Below are 22,340 nucleotides of genomic sequence, written 5' to 3' on the forward strand. Positions count from 1 at the left end.
TTCCCACACGAACAGCCTTAAATCAGCTACAATATCACATATGAAGAAGCCATGCAAGAAGCCTTTATACTACTATTTGTTCCTTCTTACAGACTCTGAAGCTGTAGAGTTAGTTAAATGTAAATATGCCCCCTTTTTAATTCACAGTAAATATTATCAGACAATCACCCAGGGCTCCAAATTTCCGAGTGTTAGAAAATGACTGTAACACACACAGAATTATGGCTAGAAGACAAATGTAGATAAAAGGAGATCTTTTATATTTAACTTGTTTTGAGGAGTCCCTATATGATGATATAAACCAAGAAAGTTTGCCAAGATAACACTATTTAAAAATTTTTTAGTAAAATATGAGAAAATAGAAATAAAATATGAGAAAATAGAAACAAAACACAGACTTAACAACGTGGTGTATGCTGTACAGTGCAGCGAGGAATGCCCAGACCTCTACATTGGAGAGACCAAACAGCCACTTCACAAGCGCATGGCACAACATAGAAGAGCCACCTCCACAGGACAAGACTCAGCAGTCCATCTGCATCTTAAGGATAAAGGACACTCTTTGAGGATGCCAATGTTCACATTTTGGACAGAGAGGACAGATGGTTTGAAAGAGGAGTGAAAGAAGCATCTACGTCCACTGTGAGTGACCATCTTTGAACAGAGGCGGGGCTTACGACACCAACTCTCTGCCATCTATAATCCAGTTTTGAGATCCCTTCCCAGACGCCTTAACGCCCACTCATATCCTGGGCCATCTGACCTCAGGAAATCACATGATAAGGTGGGGCCAGGTTTCACAATGAACTCACCCGAAACTCTGGCTGATTGGGACCCACACCCAGTTTCACACCTTGGCTCAGGTGATTAGAGGATCATCAGGGGGAGGGCGTTTCTCCAAAACATGTGTCCATCAGAATTATGGACAGTCGTGTATAATAAGTAGACTTGTTCAGATTTGTCCAACACTTTTGTCTGTCAGTGTTTTACAGAATATCATCAAAGAGTCATGATAGTGACCATTAGTGTCACTGTGGAGAGGCTTATTCCAGCATCACTGACTTCATGGTTCCAGTTTCCATCACTAAGGACTACATGTACTGATGCTGCTGTTAGCCATCTTAGCATGTTACCTCCAACAGGTGGTCAGTGGGAGAGCAGAAGATGATATCAGTGACATCCAAACAAGGAAGGAAGAGACTGTTGAAGGCAGCGAGCTGTGACTGCTGTGAACAGCACACTATTCTTTCCCTGTGTCAACATGCATGAGGCTGTTTCAGCTGCTTAGTTATTCAGTGCAACACACCACGAACTCCTTTATACAACTAAGTATACTGAGAGCACACTGCTGTGGTTGCTGTGGGAACCATCCATATATTCAGCTGTTTGGGGCTGAGTCTGCTTCCTCATCCTTGGAAAAAACTCTTAAAGTTTGATGTGTTTTTGACTTGAATTGTGGGGATTATATCATTTCTATATTGTGTTTATTTTTATATCCTGTTATTAAGCTTTGAGCAGTGGCATTTGATTAAATATTTATTCCATTTATTAAACATACAGTTTCAATCATGTTATTACACCTATGGGAAAATGTGCTTACAAAGGAGTTGGCCTTCTGTCTGGTAGGAGGTTACAAGCTTTATCTGGTGAGGTAAGAGGTGAGACAGAATGCAGTGAGGTCGTGACAGCTCGCTTGCGTACACAGACATTATATAGACACATTTCTAGGTTAGAGTTAAGACGTATTTTTCTTGTAACTGCATTTTGTGCCTGCATAAGCAACAGTTTTTTGTAGGATGTGCTTCTGATGTTCCAGAGATAAGTGAGAATAAGAAGATCGACAGGAAGCACCTGGCGTGGAGACGGAGAAAATGTCTTTTTGAGTGTGCGTCAAAGATTGTCAGCAGAAAAGCTGTGGTTACTGTAACTTATGCATGTTATGTATCTGCTTTGATACATGAGATATAAAAACATTTTAAGTATGCTTTTTGGGGGGATTTATGCTGAGGATTGTGACGGTGTATTTCCTCCACACGTGCGTTTAATAAAATCATCGTTTGACACACTTGGACCTGTGGTCATTTGTCATTTCACGAATTCAGGACAGATGTGTGCCAAAATTGGCCTTTCTGTACAACTTCGACATATTAATTTATTAACAGTACTGTTATTTTTCACTGTTTCACTTTAGAAACATAAATCTTTACACAGACAGTGTTGGGGAGAAACGAAATACATTACATACTGTCGCGCTGACTTAGTAGGTGTGGCTGTTATTCCTCTTTTCCTCCTCCTGCCCTCTACCTGTTCGGTGCTGCTGCTTGCGCATGGCCGCTGATTAGACCTTGGGTGCAATCAACAACTAAGCGCGGCCTGGTGTGTGCTGCCCTGCCAGGTGAGCCACATTAGAGCAATCAAGGGTGGGCGTGCCTAGTAGACCTTAAAATGGTCTCTTGTGTTCTGGGGGCCTCTGGATGTCTGGAGTTTTGATCTCCTCCATACCTGCTTCATACCATAGAGGACAGGGCTGTGGCCCCCCCACACTCCCTAGCAGATCATTACATGGAGAAACCTTTGGAATGCAAGCACGCTGATCCACACAGGTATGCACACAGGTGTACACATGGGTATTCACAGACGCGGACTACAGCTTTCTTGGCTGCTGCCTCAAAGCACACTGTGCGCTGTCTATCTTGCGTGCTGCACAATATCGTTTATTATTTAGTAATTATTGATATCTATGACTAGCTAGTTTATTGTGATGGTGCTTTTTTTTTTCTTATTATGTTGCTCTTTGTTGTTTGCTTTCTCTTCTGTTTTTTTTCTCCATACAGGTGACCCAGGAGTTTTTTTTGTTTGTTTGTTTGTTTTTTTTCTCTCTTCCCCCCCTTCTCACCGTCTCTTCTCCCCTTTGGTTTTCTTTCTTTCTCTCCCTCTCTTTCTTTCATTCTTTCCCCCTGTCCTATCCCACAGTCATGTCTGTCCCGTTTGCAACTGAAATAAATTCATAATTATAATAAAGGTCAACCAAATGGACCAATATGGCAAGGCCATGATGATCCACTTGGTAAAATAAAAAAAAAATAAATGCATGCAGCAGTCATTTGACCCGTGTGCAACATACTGAGAGGACAGCAAACTAAGTACGATCCACTTTTCCACTGTGAGGAAGACTTTGAACAAGACGGGCTATCGGTAAGCTCTTGAGCTCACATTTGCTGCACATATATTTGGAACTATGGAAGCTCAGTTGTGCAAATGTTTTACGCTTAGGAAAATAGTTGCTGCATTTAGGTTTAAAAAATTATATTGACAGAAAAGAATGTTTAAGTTTGGATAAATTGTTTGTGCAGTTAGTGTTCCCACATTTATGTTACTTAATATTAAAAATAGTTACCCCCAAATCCTTGGGTGGATTGTAAACTAGTGAATAAATGTTTGGTTTTGATTTAAAGAAAATAATTCTTTGTAAAGAAAATCCTTAGTTAAAGTCTCTATTAAAATGTTTGTAAACTCTAAAATGTATACTTTAAAATACAATTGTTTATAAAAAAGTGTTAAATGCAAAGAAGACACATTTTGTATATTTAAGAACCACAGTTAAATTAACACAGTTGACCACATGGTAAATGGCTTTACTGAAGTGTATTTTGTTATTTCATCTGTCTTCTGTGTAATGCATGTAATTTATCTGAATGGTTAATGGAATGTTCTTCATTTTTGTGTTGAAAGGTTTTTTACCTGCTGCTACCTACCTATCTACCTGGTCAAAATAAAGTTGAGTGAAATTCAAAGTCTAGTCTTTTTCAAGTGTGGGCACCTCACAGTCAGAGAACACTTGACACATACATTACATATTTAAAATACAAAATATAAGTATCTATATTCAGTTACTGTTAGAGTTAAATTGTTAAATGTTTGTCATTTTTATGTTTACCATTTGTACAGTGTTTTAACTCTGATGAAAGAAATTCCACTGTCCTTCCCCCCAGATTCTGGAGGTTCTGGTGGGGGGGTGAAATGTTTTATTGCAGATACATCCTATCTGGAAGATCTGCTTCTTTTGATGTAAGCTTCCTGGGTTTACCACCCTTTGGTCAGCAGGACACACACACACACACACACACACACACACACACACACACACACACACACACACACACACACACACTCTTACAGAAGTTCACACATATACATACAAATGCCTTGTCTTAGGACCATGTGGGCGTGGCTTTGTTCTGACGTGTTTTGTGTGAATTGTGTCTCAATAAAAGGTAGCAGGAGGAGGTCAGATCTGGGGGTCATTTTCGTGGTGGACACAGACGAGGCCTCCCTTGCTCAAATAATCGATCGATCGACTGTCTTGTTTTCTTCATGATGAATAAGTCTCTAGAATTAGCGGGGTTTGTGGAAACACAGACCCAACAGTTACTGTTTAAAAAGGTGGTATTCAGAATACAGTTACTTTGTTGAAATAAATGGATTACACAGTGATCTTTTCCTGTTTCATATGTTAGGCTATGTCCTCTCTATTTTTGGTTATTTTATTTTTAGATACCACACACACACACACCTGCTCCATGTTCTTCCTGGTTCTTCCTGCTCTGTTTTCCAGTATGTCATAGAAATATGCCAGCATTAGACAGCATCACTTTCTCTGGGACCTAATCCCTGCCTCGCTGAAAGCTGTTTATATAATTACCCATTCTCTCTAAAAGATGGGATGAGGGAGCCCTGTGCCTCTGTGCATGAAAAAGTCTGCATGCGTGTGACAGAGTGAATGAGAGACAGGCGGGTAACTTGGCTTAAACAGATGAGTTAAGTATATGGAATCAAACAAAAAGACAATCAGCACTGGGACCAAAGTTAATGGTATTTTGTACCACTGGGTATCTAAATTTAGTAATTCCACGCCAAAGCCCACTGATCAATGACCATGAGTACCATTCACAGAGAGTTGGGGAATGGCTGCTTTAACAGCACTGTAAGATGGCGAAGGATGTACCAAAAAGTCAAAGGAGCTTGCAAAGAAAAGCGTCTGGACTTCTTTAAATTGCTTGAAGACGTTTCACCTCTCATCCGAGAAGCTTCTTCAGTTCTAAGGTGAAATGGTGGGGAGTCCCAGATTTGAACCTAGTGGGAGTGACCCCCCACAGAGGGACAAAAGGACCCCCTGATGATCCTCTAATTGCCTGAGCCAAGGTGTGGAACTGGGTGTGGGTCCCAATCAGCCAGGGAGAGGAGGTGAAAGGTGAAACGTCTTCAAGCAACTTAAAGAAGTCCAGACGCTTTTCTTCGCAGGCTCCTTTGACTACGATGACCTGGATGACTGAGAACCTTCACAGACAGATGTACCAAAAAGGTGTTTGACTTTACTGAGAAGGCTTGCAGTTTCTGTGGCTGTGATCAGCTCCACTAGCGGGATTTGTCTCGGTGTGACAGCAAAATTCAACCCTTTAGCAAGGATGTTTTTCTCTGTTTGGGTGAACTGTCTGTCAGACAGATTCTTCACCCACTTGTCCACATCCTCGGTATCACATCCTTCTCTCTTCTAGCCACTGAGGACACTCTCCGTATTTTGCGGTGGTTTCCGACGTACAAGAAGTAAGTCAAACTTCCTTTGTTGCCTGGTCTTAGACTTCTTGTGCTGTGCTAGACGAGCCTTCTCAGTAAAGTCAAACACCTTTTTGGTACATCTTTCGCCATCTTACAATGCTGTGATTGCAGCCATTCCCCAACTCTGAATGGTGCTGATGGCCATTGATCAGTGGGCTTTGATCAGTGGGTTTTGGTCAGTGGTTGTTGATCAATGGTAATGAGAATTTGCATAATTAAGATTAAGGAACTGACCTCCCAGCCCATTGTTTCTGCAGTGAGCTGGTTTCAGTCATTATGCAAATGTACTGTTTATAAGATTGAAACCTGCAGTCAGCTGAGACTGAAGAAGTCACTTGGATGAGTGATGAAAAGTGGCCACTTGTTTGTCAAAGGCAATAAATAAAAGAACACAGCTGTGAATTATAATAAAGACTTGAATACATCAAAGTGCAGTAATCAAAGCAATGTGGAACATGTTTTGAGCTCAAGAGGTTGTGAAGGGTGAAGGCAACAGTGGTCCCAGTGGTAATTGCAGCACTCAGGCAGAGACCCCTAAACTGGGTGTGTGGCTCCAGCAGGTTCCTGATAATTCCATTTGTGAGGATAATATGAAGTGACAGTTCAGCTGAAAGTTCTATTAATAAGTCAATCAATAATATAATTCACATTTTAAATGATCATATGTGGAAAAGTTTGAATCCTGACCTGAGAGTTTCCACTGCACACTGTGAACTCTTTAGTCCAGCAGACAGAAGCTTCACTCCTGAATCCTGCAGGTCAGAGTTACTCAGGTCCAGGTCTCTCAGACTAGAGGACTGGGAGCTGAGAACTGAGGACAGAGCTTCACAGCTTGTCTCTGAGAGATTACAACCAGTCAGTCTAAAAAAATAAAAGACAAACTATAAAACAAATACTCATGTAAAGTTTGTTATTATATTACTACATTACATGCGGCATCTTTTTTTATTTTTAAAGGAAACCTTAATATTCTAAGACACAACATCATATGGATGAACATGGACAAAATCTTTAATTGGTTCGTTTTAAAGAAAATAAAATGACATTTGATCTGACCTCAGAGCATTCAGTTTACAGTTTAAACTTTGTACTCCAGCAGACAGAAGCTTTACTCCTGAATCCTGCAGGTTTTTGATGGTCAGGTCCAGCTCTGTCAGACTAGAGGACCCAGAGCTGAGAACTGAGGACAGAGCTTCACAGATTTTCTCTGAGATTTCACAGATGTTGAGTCTGAAAATAAAAACATTAAGAAAGACTGCTGTTAAAGTGTAATCAAGGTGTAATAACTAATCCTGTTTGTTTTGTGCTGAGTAGGTTAGTAAAACTTCACTTTAACATAGAAATGAATAAAAATTGTACAAAACAACAATAAATGGTAAAGTTTACCTTTACTGGCTAAATTTTCTCACTTGATAAAAACAAAAAACAAACATATAAACAAACAAAAGAGAATACAAATTCTGATCTGACCTCAGGATATTCAGTTTGGCGTGTGGACTCTCCACTGCAGCAGACAGAAGCTTTACAGCTGAATCATTGAGGCTGTTGGTACTCAGGTCCAGCTCTCTCAGACTACAGGACTGGGAGCTGATGACTGACAACAAATCTTTACAGCTTTTCTCTGAGAGGTTACAGCTGCTCAGCCTGCAAAAAACAACAAGAACGAGAACAACAAAACAATATCTATTATCAAATATAATCACTTTATATGTTGAACCTAGGTAATCAAATGAGCACAAATGAGTACACTACAATGCAAAATTAAATTAAAAAAATGTTCAAGAACTTAAGTCTAACAGAAGAAAAATATTTCATTTTAAACACAATTATACCAGTGTATCTAAATGGAAACCAGAGAAGAGCGGGTAGATTTAGTGACACTAGTTCAGTGTCTGCTGGCTCAGGCCTGTGAGTACTACAGTACTACAGTTACTACAGTACTAAACTTACTACAGTACTGTTGGTCACTTTATTAATTCTAATATCTGTGATTACAGTAAATGTTTTTTTTTCCATTTTTTATTTTTTAATCCTTTATTTATCCAGGTAAAAAATCTCATTGAGATTAAAAATCTCATTTCCAAGAGAGACCTGGCATCATGGCAACAAAAGTCACATACCACATAGGTATATAACATTTAAAACAAATACAATATCCCATACAAACATGTGTAAAATATACAATAACAGATCAAATACAAAAAGAGTACATTAAAAACAATCACACTGAGTAAAAGAGCTGTTCTCTCGTTCCTTTAAGACAGACTTAAACTCTCCCAAGGTAACCAATTCTGATAATTTCAGTTCCTTCTGCAGATTATTCCAGGAAGCAGGGGCAGTGTATTTAAAAGCCCTTTTCCCCCATTCTGTTCTGATTTTTGGGACAATCAATTGTATGATTTTGTTCGAACGAAGGTTGTATTGGTTGTGGTTTTTACACATATAAACACATAAATAAGATGGAACCAGCCCAAGGAGAGATTTATAGATAAAAATCAACCAATGGGAGAGTCTATGAATATGCAAAGATGGACATTTAGCAGCAGCATACAGAGAACAATGATGTACACGACTTCCATAGCCAGTAATAAAACGTAAAGCACAATGGTACACAGTATCCAACCTCTTTAGGTAGTGGGCAGGTGCATTCATAAAAAGCAGGTCACCATAATCCAATAAAGGTAAAAAGGTTCAACGAATCAAATGTTTTCTCACTTGGAGGGAGAAACAGGATTGGTTTCTAAAAAAGTAACCTAGTTTTAGTTTTAACTTCGACACAAGCCTTTGAATGTGAGTCTTAAATGACAAATTCTGATCTATAATGATCCCTAGATACTTGTAAGATGTGACCATTTCAATTTCAGATCCTTGAATTGTTTTAATCTTAGGAGACGTAGCTAACAACTCTTTGCCATTTGAGAATAACATAAACTTGGATTTCTCTGGATTTAACACCAACTTAAGTTGAGTTAAATGGGACTGAACGACATCAAAGGCAGACTGCAGAAATTGCAGGGTTTGTGCTACTGAAGGGGATGAACAATAAATAATTGTATCATCTGCATAAAGATGAAATGCTGCATTTGACAAATTATCACAAAGGTTGTTTATGTAAAGAGAAAATAGCAATGGTCCTAATATGGAGCCCTGCGGAACTCCTTTGGATACTGGGAGAAAAGAGGAAGAAGACCCAGCAGCATGGACACACTGTTTTCTTGCTGACAAGTAATTTGAAAACCAACTTACAGCATTTACAGATAGACCAATATTGTTTAGTCTATTTAATAAAATAGCATGGTCAACTGTATCAAAAGCCTTTGACAAGTCAAGAAAAAGAGCCGCACAGTAATTTTTGCAGTCCATTGAATCAACAATGTCATTAACCACTTTAATAGCAGCAGTTATTGTGCTGTGTTGTTTTCTGAATCCTGACTGATGTTGGGAAAGAACTGAATTTTTGTCCAAAAAATCTTTCAGTTGTTCACTAATGAACTTTTCTAGAACTTTTGCTAGAACACACAATTTAGATATGGGCCTGTAATTATTAACATCTGAAGGATCACCTCCTTTCAGCAAAGGGAGAACATAGGCAGATTTCCATATTACAGGGATCTCACTGTTCGAGAGGCTAAGATTAAAAATGTAAGTTATTGGTTCTGCTATAAAAATGTGGTTGTAAATAATTGCTCACATGATGGACTTGGTGCAGACTCTTGTTTTTTTTTTTTTTTTTGTCAAAAACAAGCTGCCTTTTAAAGTCCTGCCCTCCCTAAATACCAACGTGTTTTCGATTGGACAATTTCAGTTACTGACAAGAAACAGGACATTGACGGCAATTTTAATTATGATGCCCAAGGTTTTTCCTCTATACTGGATATAATCAGGACAGCCATAGCAGAGAATTATATAAAAAAATGAGTGTGTACTTAAGGTGAGACAGAAACCAGAACTTGGATTATAAACATCAAGAAAAGATACAATCTTGTAACTGGTGGCAGATTTCTTTTCTCGTGCATTAATCACATATTTTAATCATATCTCTTTAGTTTAGCAAGATGACTCCTGACACCAGTTGTATGCATGTAGAATGTTTTCACAATTGGGCCTTAGGTTTTATTGCATCTTCACAGACGGTCCACTTGAGACTTGAAGATCTCCAGACATCCTGCTCTTAATGAGGTGATGGGTGGTCGTAACTTTTGTTCGAGTAGGAGGGGGTAAAGAATGAGCTGGACTGAAGGTATAGAGATTTATGATATGCTATGGAATGTTCTTTGTTTAAGAGTGTTTGGCAGATATAAAATATTTCAGGGTGGTGTGCCTCCTCAGAAAAATGTTTGGTGTTTGATCTGAACGTTCTCTCCACTGCAGTGTTTTTCATATTTCTTTCTTTTAATAAACCTCACTTCAAAAGACACGCTTAGCTGGTAGTTGCAGTTTTATTTAAGAGTTTCCACAACATAACTGAGGTATATGGTTTAGAAAAAAAGAACTAAGTGAGCAAGCTGAGGATAATGAACCCATAAGAGGGGCTGAAGGATCAGAGCCCATAGTCTTATAGGCTGGGTCTGGATTGTCCTTTGATAAGAGCTACAGACAAAAATCTCTCAGAAATGCTGACCGGCTGGACTGAAACATTAAAGGTATCATAGTTGACCAAGTGAGTGATGATCATTTAATTCCCTATTTTTATGTATTTTTAAGTGTTCTCTGAACTGATCATGCCTGATTTAATATTACTTACAGAGCCTTGTTGGAGGCTTTGACCACTGGCAGCAGCCTCAGAAGAGCCTCCTCTGAAGCAGAGTATTTCTTCAGGTCAAACACATCCAGATCTTTTTCTGATGACAGTAAGATGAAGACCAGAGCTGACCACTGAGCAGGAGACAGTTTATCTGTGGAGAGACTTCCTGATCTCAGGGACTGTTGGATCTCCTCTACTAGAGAACGATCATTCAGTTCATTCAGACAGTGGAACAGATTGATGCTTTTCTCTGCAGACAGATTCTCACTGAGCTTCTTCTTGATGTACTGGACTGTTTCCTTATTGGTCTGTGAGTTACTTCCTGTCTTTGTCAGCAGACCTTGTAGAAAATTGTGATTGCTGTTTAGTGAAAGACCTAGAAGGAAGCGGAGGAACAAGTCCAGGTGTCCATTTGGACTCTGTAAGGCCTTGTTCACAGCACTCTGGTAGAAGTGTTTCTCTGCAGGTTCTCTTGTTTCAGAGTTCTTGGAGGTTGTTTGTTGTTCTTCTACCAGATTAACTCCAGAGTTGATGAAGGTCAGATGGACATGAAGAGCAGCCAGAAACTCCTGAACACTCAGATGGATGAAGCAGAACACCTTGTCCTGGTACAGTCCTCTCTCCTCTTTAAAGATCTGTGTGAACACTCCTGAGTACACTGAGGCTGCTCTGATATCGATGCCACACTCTTTCAGGTCTGATTCATAGAAGATCAGGTTTCCTTTCTGCAGCTGATCAAAAGCCAGTTTTCCCAGAGACTCCATCATCTTCCTGCTCTCTGGACTCCAGTGTGGATCTGTCTCAGCTCCTCCATCATACTTTATCTTCTTTCTTTTGGCCTGAATCACCAGGAAGTGAATGTATAACTCAGTTAGAGTCATGGGAAGCACTCCTTTTCTGATTTCCAGCTCATCCTCCAGAACAGTAGCAGTGATCCAGCAGAAGACTGGGATGTGGCACATGATGTGGAGGCTTCGAGCTTTCTTGATGTGGGAGATGATCCTACTGGCCTGCTCCTCATCTCTGAATCTCTTCCTGAAGTACTCCTCCTTCTGTCGGTCAGTGAACCCTCTGACCTCTGTCACCATGAAAGCACAGTCAGGAGGGATCTGATTGGCTGCTGCAGGTCGTGTGGTTATCCAGAGGCGAGCAGAGGGAAGCAGTTTCCCCCTGATGAGGTTTATCAGCAGCGCATCCACTGAGGAGGACTTTTTAGGATCAGTTAGGATTGTAGTTTTGTGGAAGTCCAGAGGAAGTCGACACTCATCCAGACCATCAAAGATGAACACAACCTGGAAGTCTTCAAAGCTGCAGATTCCTGCTTCTTTGGTTTCAGTAAAGAAGTGATGAACAAGTCCCACCAAGCTGAACTTCTCCTCTTTCAGCACATTCAGCTCTCTGAAAGTGAATGGAAATATGAACTGGATGTCCTGGTTGGCTTTGTCTTCAGCCCAGTCCAGGCTGTGTTTCTGTGTTAAGACCGTTTTCCCAATGCCAGCCACTCCCATTGTCAGCACTGTTCTGATTGGTTCATCTCTTCCAGGTGAGGCCTTAAAGATGTCTTCTTGTCTGATTGTTGTTTCTGGTCTGTCTGGTTTCCTGGATGCTGTTTCAATCTGTCTGACCTCATGTTCATCATTGACCTCTGCAGTCCCTCCCTCTGTGATGTAGAGCTCTGTGTAGATCTGATTCAGAAGGGTTGGGTTTCCTGCTTTAGCGATCCCCTCAAACACACACTGGAACTTCTGTTTCAGGTTTGACTTGAAGTTAATCTGACACTCAAGAACCTCTGAAATAATAAACAAAAGCGGTTAACATATCAGTATCAATGCCTGGGCAGAAACAGTCAAAACATTACCTGACCAAAAGGGTCCCTACATAGAAGCTACAGATAAAGTGTATCCACAGCCTTTCACTTATTTCACATTTTGTCATCCATTCTTTCAAAATGTGGTAAATTCACTTCTCAGGTCAATTTTTAAAAAAATAAAATACCACATAATGACAATGTAAGACACGCATGCTTGGAATTCTTGTTAATGTATTAAAAACTAATAAAATGTTGGCATACATAATAATTCATAGTCTCTTTGTGGAAGTACATCTGGCAGCAATTACAGCTGCAAGTCTTTTTGATTATAATGCTTAAAGCTTGGTAAACCTAATTTTACGCAGTTTCTTTCATTCTTCTTTGAAGAACTGGGTCGGTGTCACACCCTTGAAACACCCGTAGCTAGTCAGGCCCCTGTAGTTAGGGAACAAGGTACCATAGGGCCCACTTGCTCTCCCTCAGCGGAATGTGCCGAGCAGCCAGGGAAACAGGCTGGCTGGCAGGGTGACGGTGAGGAGGAAGCATAGTCCTAAACAGAAGCCCCAGGTACACCACCAACCCGTTCATGTGTCTAACCGTTTTTCCCCACTCGGCGACACACCCGCCGGGGGTCAAACTCTGGTAATTGGTGATTCTGTTCTCAGACATGTGAAGCTAGAGACACCTGCAACCATAGTCAGTTGTCTTCCAGGGGCCAGAGCAGGCGACATTGAAGGAAATTTAAAACTGCTGGCTAAGGGTAAACGTAAATTCAGTAAAATCATAATTCACGTCGGCAGTAATGACACCCGGTTACGCCAATCGGAGGTCACTAAAATCAATATTGAATCGGTGTGCAACTTTGCTAAAACAATGTCAGACTCTGTAGTTTTCTCTGGTCCCCTCCCCAATCAGACCAGGAGTGACATGTTTAGCATGTTCTCCTTAAATTGCTGGCTGTCTGAGTGGTGTCCCAGAAACGATGTGGGCTTCATAGATAATTGGCAAACCTTCTGGAGGAAACCTGGTCTTGTTAGGAGAGACGGCATCCATCCCACTTTGATGGAGCAGCTCTCATTTCTAGAAATATGGACAAATTTATTAAACCCCCCAAAATATGACTATCCAGAGTTGGGACCAGGAAGCAGAGTTGCAGTCTTACACGCTTCTCTGCAGCTTCTCTCCTCCTGCTACCCCCCCAAAAACCCATCTCCACAGAGACTGTGTCAGCTTCCAAACAGACAAAAAACAAACTAAAAACCAGCAACAAACAACTTAAACATAAACAATTACAAAGAAAGAACAATACAGTATCCACATCTGAACCAAAGAGTAACACAGTGAAATGTGGATTATTAAATATTAGGTCTCTCTCCTCCAAGTCTCTGTTAGTACATGACTTAATAATTGATCAACAAATTGATTTACTCTGCCTTACAGAAACCTGGTTGCAGCAGGATGATTATGTTAGTTTAAATGAATCAACACCCCCGAGTCATTCTAACTACCAGACATGACTTAATAATTAATCAACAAATCAAAAAACACAAAAACGAATCTTCTTTGTTATCATCTATCATCCACCTGGGCCTTACACAGAGTTTCTGTCTGATTTGTGAGTTTTTATCTGATTTAGTGCTCAGCTCACATAAAATAATTATTGTGGGTGATTTTAACATTCATTTAGTGTCACAGTCAGTAAAAGCAGACTACAGTGGGATGCAAAAGTTTGGGCGACCCTGTTAATAGTCATTATTTTCCTGTATCAATCGTTGGTTGTTATGATAAGAAATGTCAGGTAAATATATCATATAGGAGACACACACAGTGATATTTGAGAAATGAAGTTTATTGGATTTACAGAAAATGTGCAATAATTGTTTAAACAAAATCAGGCAGGTGCATAAATTTGGGCGCTGTTGCCATTTTAATGATTCCAAAACCTGTAGAACTAATTATTGGAACTCAAATTGGCTCGGTAAGCTCAGTGACCCCTGACCTACATACACAAGTGAATCCAATAATGAGAAAGAGTATTTAAGGGGGTCAAACTGTAAGGGTCCCTCCTCTTTTAATTTTCTCTGAAGAGTAGCAACATGGCGGTCTCAAAACAACTCTCAAATGACCTGAAGACAAAGATTGTTCACCATCATGGTATAGGGGAAGGACACAGAAAGCTGTCTCAGAGATTTAAGCCGTCTGTTTCCACAGTTAGGAACATATTGAGAAAGTGGATGACCACAGGCTCAGTTCAAGTAAAGGCTCAAAGTGGCAGCCAAGACGCGGTTTGTGATACATGCGGCAAGACAGTGAGGTGTTGTGGCAACACCACTAACCTCATCAAAGACCTCACTGTAAATCATATCACAGAATATGACGAGCATATATTGAGGAAAAACTGAAGGGAGGAGCGGAGAGGGACAGGTGCTGCTAGGGCGAGACAGATGTCTCTCGCCGAGTCCTTTAGTGCTTCAGCCAGGCAACATGTTCCAATGGCACAACTTCAGTTTTCTTTTATTTCTATATGATAATTCTGCATTATTAAGTGATAAGAACAAGTAATCTTTTATCTTTTATCAGAGACTTGTGATTGCTGGCTCTCCTTAGTTAATCCTTAGCTTTTATTCGTACCTTTTCTTTTTTTGTGTGTATTAATTGTTTGCCCGGTGGTCTGTTGAACAGCCCAGATGGTTTTCAGTTTAACATTTGCAATAAAACCCCTTATTCACTCTGATTTTGTGAGAGGGCTTGTGTATGTTTCTCCCCACCTGTCACCTAGCAGAGGGGGTCGTAACACACACTGGGATCCATAACACACTCCTTTATAGACGTCTTTTTATTAGATAGTGTTACGACATAAATATATATTCTTAGTTCTTATTTTCTGATTAGATTGTTTTGTGTATTTTAATAATAAAGGCCTTTATAAATCCAGACCCAGATGTGAGAAAGAACTAGGTCAGAGGGTTAAAGGTCACCTAGCAACAGAGGCTTCAGTAAAGGGAACTTAAGAAACAGGAAGTTTAGTGCAGAGCTGCAGAGTCATATTAGTAAAATACAGGAAACCAGACAGAAAAAGCAGAACTAAGTAACACACACATTAGTCAGACCAGAAGGAGTTGTTTTGATCGAAACTGTGTGTGTCTGTGTGTGACCTATACCAGAACTATATATACGTATTTTAGCTTGCATTGCTTTTAGAACTGTGGGTGCGTGCTCGTGTCTACAGTTCTCTGTTTCCAGAAATGTACAATAAAAATGATTTTCTGAGCTTCACCACTGTGAGTTGGAAGTCTTTCTCTCTCGCTAAAAGAATCAAAAGAACCGAAATTTAATAATTGGTGCCTTGACCCGTATTCTTTTACGGCTGAGAGGACAAATTTGGCTTAAGGTGCGATCAGAATTGAGGCGAACAGGAGACCTGTCTAAAAAGATTTAAAGGTAGGCAGAGCCTGTTCAAAAAAAAAAAAAAAGCAAATTGTGCAGATTGGATGAATTCTAAATTATCTGGTCACCAAGTTAATGATCCTTACCGTTAAATTGGCTCAGTAGTGGTGAAATTAAAGTAAATTATAAAATCTGTTAAGTATGACATGTCCATGGTGATTTTCGGTAATGTGTGATAAATAAAAAGTAAAGTCTAGGGAATATTTGATGAAAACTTATTGTTGTTAATGCTGGGGTGAATTTTAAAGTTGATGTGACGTGTGCTTAAAGTTGATGTGTTATGTGTGTCAATTGTGTTATCTTAGACAAGGAAAGAGGACCCGAGTATCAGATAAATAAACTGGCGCTTAGAGTCCACAGTGGTGCTTCTAAAGTTATTTAAATTAATCTAAGACTGGAGTTGAACTCCAGGGGTGCAAAAGGTTCGGGGTTGGTTCCCACACTTCACTGCAGACGCGCGTTAGAGACCTGCGGCAACAGGAGAACCCGGGTGATTCCCGTGACCACTGAGGTCGGTCGTTAATAATCAGTGGTCAAGTACCACTTTTGTTGCACCGATTGAACGACAAAGTGGGGCTTGGGTGTGACCATTTCAACGCGGGTGACCGGTAAAGCTTTAAGTAAAGCTTCAGGCACCAGTAGGATACTGAAACGCTGGTTAAGTGGAGCTTTTGGTCAAGCTGCGGGGAGCGCTTTTAAATAGGGCCTAGAAATTTGACCGCTATTGATGATGGCGTTGTTTGACCAGCAAGATGGGCGGACCTGGGCCTTAGAGGCTTTTAAAGTAGTCGAAAAGGTAGGAACGCTGGTACCAGGGAAGACGATGTGATGTTGAGTAATGGAAATGTTGAATACTGAGTAATGGAAATGGAAATAATGTATCTTGGCATTTGGTGTCTTTATAAATGTGTGAATGTATAAATGAAGTGTAAAATTGTCTTTGGATGAATGATCAAAAGTGTATATTGTTTTGAAAGTCTAATAGAGAAAAGTGTAGCGTGTCTTTGAGAAGATCTGTTCAATGACAGAGTGAATTGTGCTAAAATGCCATTGAAAGAATTGTGAATGTGTGTGGAAAAACTGTTAATTGGGCTGAAGATTTGTGCCAAAAGAGCTCTGCTAAGCACCCTGAGGATTTTGATGTATTTTTTCCCTGTGTTAATACTGTCCATATTTATATAGCGCTGCAGAACTGTGCCCCCCCCCCCCCCCCCCAGCATGTTTGCACTGAGGAGGAGATGCTCTGTAACTCATTGTACAACCGTATAGTGACAATAAAGCATTCTATTCTATTCTATTCTATATGTGCTACCCATTAAAGGGGGTGAAGAAACCAGGAGTAAAGTTTTGGAAGCGGAAACGGGTTAACTCTATAGAGGCTGTTTCCAAAGAGTGACAAAAGTAATGTAGGACCTTTTACCAGAAAAAGCTAATTATATCTTTTTTTTTTAGTTCACAGTAGTTATTGAGGCAGTCACTTAATTATGTTAGCTAATACAATTAGTTAAAAAGGGGGTATGTTACGAAATAAATATATATTTTTAGTGCTTATTTTCTGATTATATTGTTTTATGTATTTTAATAAGAGAGGCCTTTAGAAACCAAGCTCAGACGAGACAAAAACTAGGTCAGAGGGTGACAGGTTGCCCTGGCAACAGACTTTAGAGATGGGAAGTTTAGTGCAGAGCTGCACAGGAAATCAGACACAAAAAAGAAAGAGGAACTAACTGAGTGTGTGTGTGACGTGCTGCAGAAATATAACCATGCTGGGTGCTACTGCATTCAGACCTGAGCTTGTGTCTGCGTGTGCTCGGTCTCCATTTCCGGAAATGTAAAATAAAGATTATTTTTTGAGCTTTGACCACTCTGAGGCCAGTCTGTTTCTGCCACCAAAAGAATTCAAAAGAACTGAATTTAATAAGAGCAAATTGATGCCAATTAAATGTGGTAATCTTAATTACTCAATCGACTTCCCTTCAAAGTAACTTCAGAAAAATTGTCACATTTGGGGATCGAGGTTACTAAGTCACACAAGTCATTATATGAAGCTAATTTTGTGAGAACTTTGGATACATTTAAAAATGAGGTTGAATTTTGGAATTCACTCGCACTTTCCTTGATAGTCAGGGTGAATGCTATTGAAATTATCTGCCTCCCCCATCTCCTATATCTTTTTCAAAATATCCCTGTGTATCTGAAAGCTACATTCTTTCAGAAATTGGACTCAGTCCTTCTCCCTTTTATCTGGAATTACAAGAGCCACAGGATAAAAAAGGCACCCCTTTGTAAAGAGAAAATGTATAGTGGCATAGCATTACCAGACTTTAAAAACTACTACTTCACAGCTAATATGCAATAATAATAATAATAATAATAATAATAATAATAATAATAATAATAATAATAATAATAATGATAATAATACATTTTATTTGAAAGCACCTTTCAGAACACTCAAGGACACTGTACAAGGTAGAATAATAAAAGCAACATAAAAGCAAACAGTTTACACAATCATAAAAGCATAAAACATAAAACAAATTTAAAATAGCAGAGTGGAGAGGTAATGTGGGATAAGCTATTTTGAACAAGTGAGTTTTGAGTTGGGACTTAAAGAGAGAGAAGCAAAAGATATTTCTTAAATCAGGAGGTCGGGAATTCCAGAGTTGAGGAGCAGAGCAGCTGAAAGCCCTGCATGGTGGCAAGACGGTGGGAGGGGACGGAGAGTGAAAGGGAAGAAGTAGATCTGAGACAATGAGATGGGGCGGTGATCTGAACCAGATCAGAGGGATATGGAGCGAGATGATGAATAGCCTTCAATGTGTACAAGAGTATTTTGAAATTGATATGGTATTTGACCGGGAGCCAATGAAGCTGCTGCAGGACAGGAGTGATCAAGAAATGGATAGGCTCAACACAACAGGAACTCAGCGTAACTGGCAGTCCACAAATATAATCAAACAGTATATAAGTGACTATGGCCTTTGCGATGCATGGCACTCCCTTCACCCCACCAGTAAGGAATATTCTTTCTTCTCACATGTTCATCACTCCTGCTCTCGTCTGGATTATTCTTTGGTCAGCAGCTCACTGCTGAGTAACATTACAGACACTGAGATTCATCCTATAGCTGTCAGCGATCATGCTTCTGTATCTGTAACACTAATACATAAGAAGAACGCTACACCAAGTAAAAACTGGAGATTCAATACATCGCCACTCAAAGATGAAGACTTTATTAAATATTTTAAAAAGGAATGGACTTCATATTTAGACTTTAATGACACTCCCGAAACATCTGCTTCTGTTCTATGGGAAGCAGGAAAAGCTGTGATGAGAGGTAAAATAATTTCTTTCTCATCACACAAAAAGAAAGAAGAAAACAAAAATATTCAGGAATTAGAAAAAAAACATCAAATCTTTAGAAGAAGCCTATGCGTCCCACCAAGATCAAGAAAGAATGAACAAAATATGCAAAACAAAACTAGAATTAGATAAAATTATTAATAAAAAAACACAATTCCTAGTACAAAGACTTCGTTTGCAGAATTTTGAACACAGTAACAAATCAGGTCGATATCTAGCTAACCAGTTAAAAATAAAGAAAGAAAAAACAACTATATGTGCTGCTAAAGATTTATCGGGGAACACAATATATGACCCTGGAAGAATAAACAACATTTTTAGGGATTTCTATGAAACTTTATCTTCACCACAAATAAACCCATCTAAAAATGAAATTGATCTGTTACTTGACAACGTAACTCTTCCAAAATTACTAGACAGTCAAGCAACTGAACTGGATTCGCCACTGACGCCAAGTGAATTCCAGGAAGCCCTGATAAGTATGCCCAATAATAAGGCTCCAGGTCCAGACGGCTTCCCTGCAGAATTCTACAAAGAATTCTGGACAATTTTGGCACCAGTATTCCACAGCATGTTGCAGGAAATCGAGGAAAAGGGCAGACTACCACCAAATATGAACTCTGCCAACATTAGTCTCCTGCTAAAACCAGGCAAAGACCCTTTATTTCCCTCAAGCTATCGTCCAATTTCTCTTTTAAATGTAGACCTTAAAATAATCTGCAAAGCTCTCTCAACGAGATTAGAGAAAATAACCCCTCTCTTAATTCATCCTGACCAAACTGGTTTCATAAAAGGTCGGCACTCCTCAACAAACACTCGTAGATTACTTAATTTAATAGACTACTCATACAATAAAAACATTGAAACCATAATATTATCCCTAGATGCAGAAAAAGCATTTGACAGAGTTAACTGGAAATTTTTATTCGCAACTTTACACAAATTTGGTTTTGGAAACTCTTTTATAAACTGGATAAGAATATTATACAATTCCCCAACAGCTCGTATCAGAACAAATGACCAGACATCCTCCAGCTTCTGTCTCCTGAGGGGCACCAGGCAGGGATGCCCACTCTCCCCTTCACTTTTTGCAATTTTTATCGAACCTCTAGCAGCAGCATTTAGACAGGCTACAACAATTAAGGGCATAAAATGTAAGAACATAGAACATAAAATCAGTCTCTATGCGGATGATGTGTTGCTTTTTCTGCAAAACACACAAACCAACCTCTCTGAGGTAATTACTCTAATAAACTGGTTTTCAAGAGTTTCAGATTATTCAATTAACTGGCCAAAATCTACAGTTCTCCCCATTAACTGCTCCTTCCATAATTCTTCCTCTGCCCCACTGCAATCCGGAAATATTAAATATTTAGGTATTAATGTCTCTCCTAAGCTTTCAGACTTAACTAAATTAAACCACATCCCACTTCTAAAGAAAGTAGAAGGCGATCTGACTAGATGGAAATCTTTACCCATATCACTCATGGGAAGGGTCGCCACTATAAAAATGATGATCTTGCCAAAAATAAATTACTTATTTTTGATGATCCCTAACAAACCATCACAAGATTGGTTCAGATCTCTGGATTCATATATTTCCAAATTCCTTTGGAAAAATAAACCCCCACGTATCAGCTTAAAAACGCTACAAAGAACCAAGGATAGAGGAGGATTAGATCTGCCTAATTTTCACCAATACTTCTTAGCCAACAGGCTTCAGTTCATCTCAGAATGGTCAAAACATACCTTCCTAGATGAGCCCTGGCTAGATGTTGAACAGGCACTATGCAAGGATCTAGAGATTTCAGACCTACCATTTATTAGCTCAAACATCAAAAGACATGAATGCTTTAAAAGTATCAACATCAGCTTCTCTCTGACAGCATGGTGGGAGTTTGTAAAAATAACGGAGTCTTCATTAATCCCATGAAAACGTACACCTATCTGGAATAACCCTGACGTACTGTATTACAAAACAATAATATGATTAATTTCCAAGAATGGAGTTGTAAAGGAATTAAATACTTAGAACATATATTAGAGGGAACAGAATTTATTCCATTTGACAGACTAGTTGCACAATATGGGATCAACAAGAAAAGATTTTTAGAATATCAACAAATTAAATCCATAGTAAAAAAGAAATTTAACCTCAGTCAAGTTGAATTACAAACACCACTAAGTGCGGCACATTTCCTTACTCTTAAATCCCCCAAATTATTATCTAAAATATACAGAACACTTTCTAAATTAGATGAATCAATATCCCTTCCTATTGCAAAGTGGGAAGCAGATTTATCAGTCAGCTTAGACCAAAACTTCTGGTCTCAGGTATGCTTAAAAACTTTTAAATTGATTAAAAATCCCAGTCTGCAATTAATACAATACAAAATACTACATAGAGTGCACTATACAGGTCATCGGATGTTCAAGATGGGCTTTACATCCTCCAACAACTGCTCACACTGTCAAGGCAATACACCAGACAATTACATCCACGCTCTTTGGTTCTGTCCACCAGTGCAAAAGTTTTGGCGCGAGATATGTGAAGACTTATCAAAGTGTCTGAAATGTAACATTCCAACTTCCCCCTTAGTGTGTTTGTTGGGCAGCTTAGATAATGTCACTTCAGAAAAGAATATAGCCCATATGGTTTTCACTGCCCTATGCATAGCCAAGAAAACAGTCCTCATGAACTGGAAAAATAAAAACAATCTTAATTCTAACCAATATAGAAATTATCTATTAGATTACATTAGTCTTGATACAGCCTCTGCCACCACATCAGATCAATTGCTCTGGGCTCCTTTGATCAGCTCCATCACCTAGTGGGGGTGGGGGGTCATAGTTTGGTCCCGCCTTCAATGTTGTGATTGGTGTGGGGGTAGGGACAGGCTTAGGGCGTCGGGGGGTTCCCCGGAGGCATCTTCCTTGGGGGGCTCAACCCGGGGTAGCGGTCATGTCCGGTTGGGGGCTCTTTTCTGACTATTTCCTCGTGGCTGCGTGCAGCGGGGCTAGGCGAGGGTCTGTGCTGACGGACGTGGGTTACTGACCTGGTAGCCTGTTTGCCCCTGGGTGGGTCCGGGATGGGCGTGAGGTTCTGGGGGCGCTCCGTCTCTGGGCTGGGGCCCTGGCCGGGCCTCGGATCCTGGTTTGTGTGTTGCCGGGGTTGTGGGCGGGTGGGTGCATGGGGGCCCATCCCTGGCGCAGGGTGCCGCCGGTGTGTCGAGCCACCTGGGGGGCTCTTCAACTGGTGGGGGAGATTGTCACACCTTGCAGGAGCTTTCCTCTCCTCAGGAACTCTCTGCAGGAGGGGGAGATACAGGAGAGGTGGAGGAAGATCTCAGCCTGGGC

The 22,340-nt window shown here is 40.0% G+C and overlaps 1 protein-coding gene across 2 annotated transcripts in view; it reads right to left on the reverse strand.

Annotated features, from left to right (window-relative positions):
- The window catches only part of LOC146712285 (protein NLRC3-like), a 43,945-nt gene that overhangs the window by 12,050 nt on the left and 9,555 nt on the right, over positions 1-22,340 (reverse strand). For both annotated transcript variants that reach the window (XM_085451997.1, XM_085451998.1), the window contains exons 3-6: positions 10,361-12,149; positions 7,087-7,260; positions 6,673-6,846; positions 6,304-6,477 (exon numbers count right to left, since the gene is read on the reverse strand). In XM_085451997.1, the coding sequence (XP_085308123.1) occupies positions 6,304-6,477; positions 6,673-6,846; positions 7,087-7,260; positions 10,361-12,149 (2,311 nt within the window). The remainder of the gene's footprint in view (positions 1-6,303; positions 6,478-6,672; positions 6,847-7,086; positions 7,261-10,360; positions 12,150-22,340) is intronic.

Source organism: Copadichromis virginalis, linkage group LG3 (genome assembly GCF_057382275.1).
Source record: "Copadichromis virginalis isolate Kocher_CV1m ecotype Utaka linkage group LG3, C_Virginalis_male_GT1.1, whole genome shotgun sequence".
NCBI classification, from domain to species: domain Eukaryota; kingdom Metazoa; phylum Chordata; class Actinopteri; order Cichliformes; family Cichlidae; genus Copadichromis; species Copadichromis virginalis.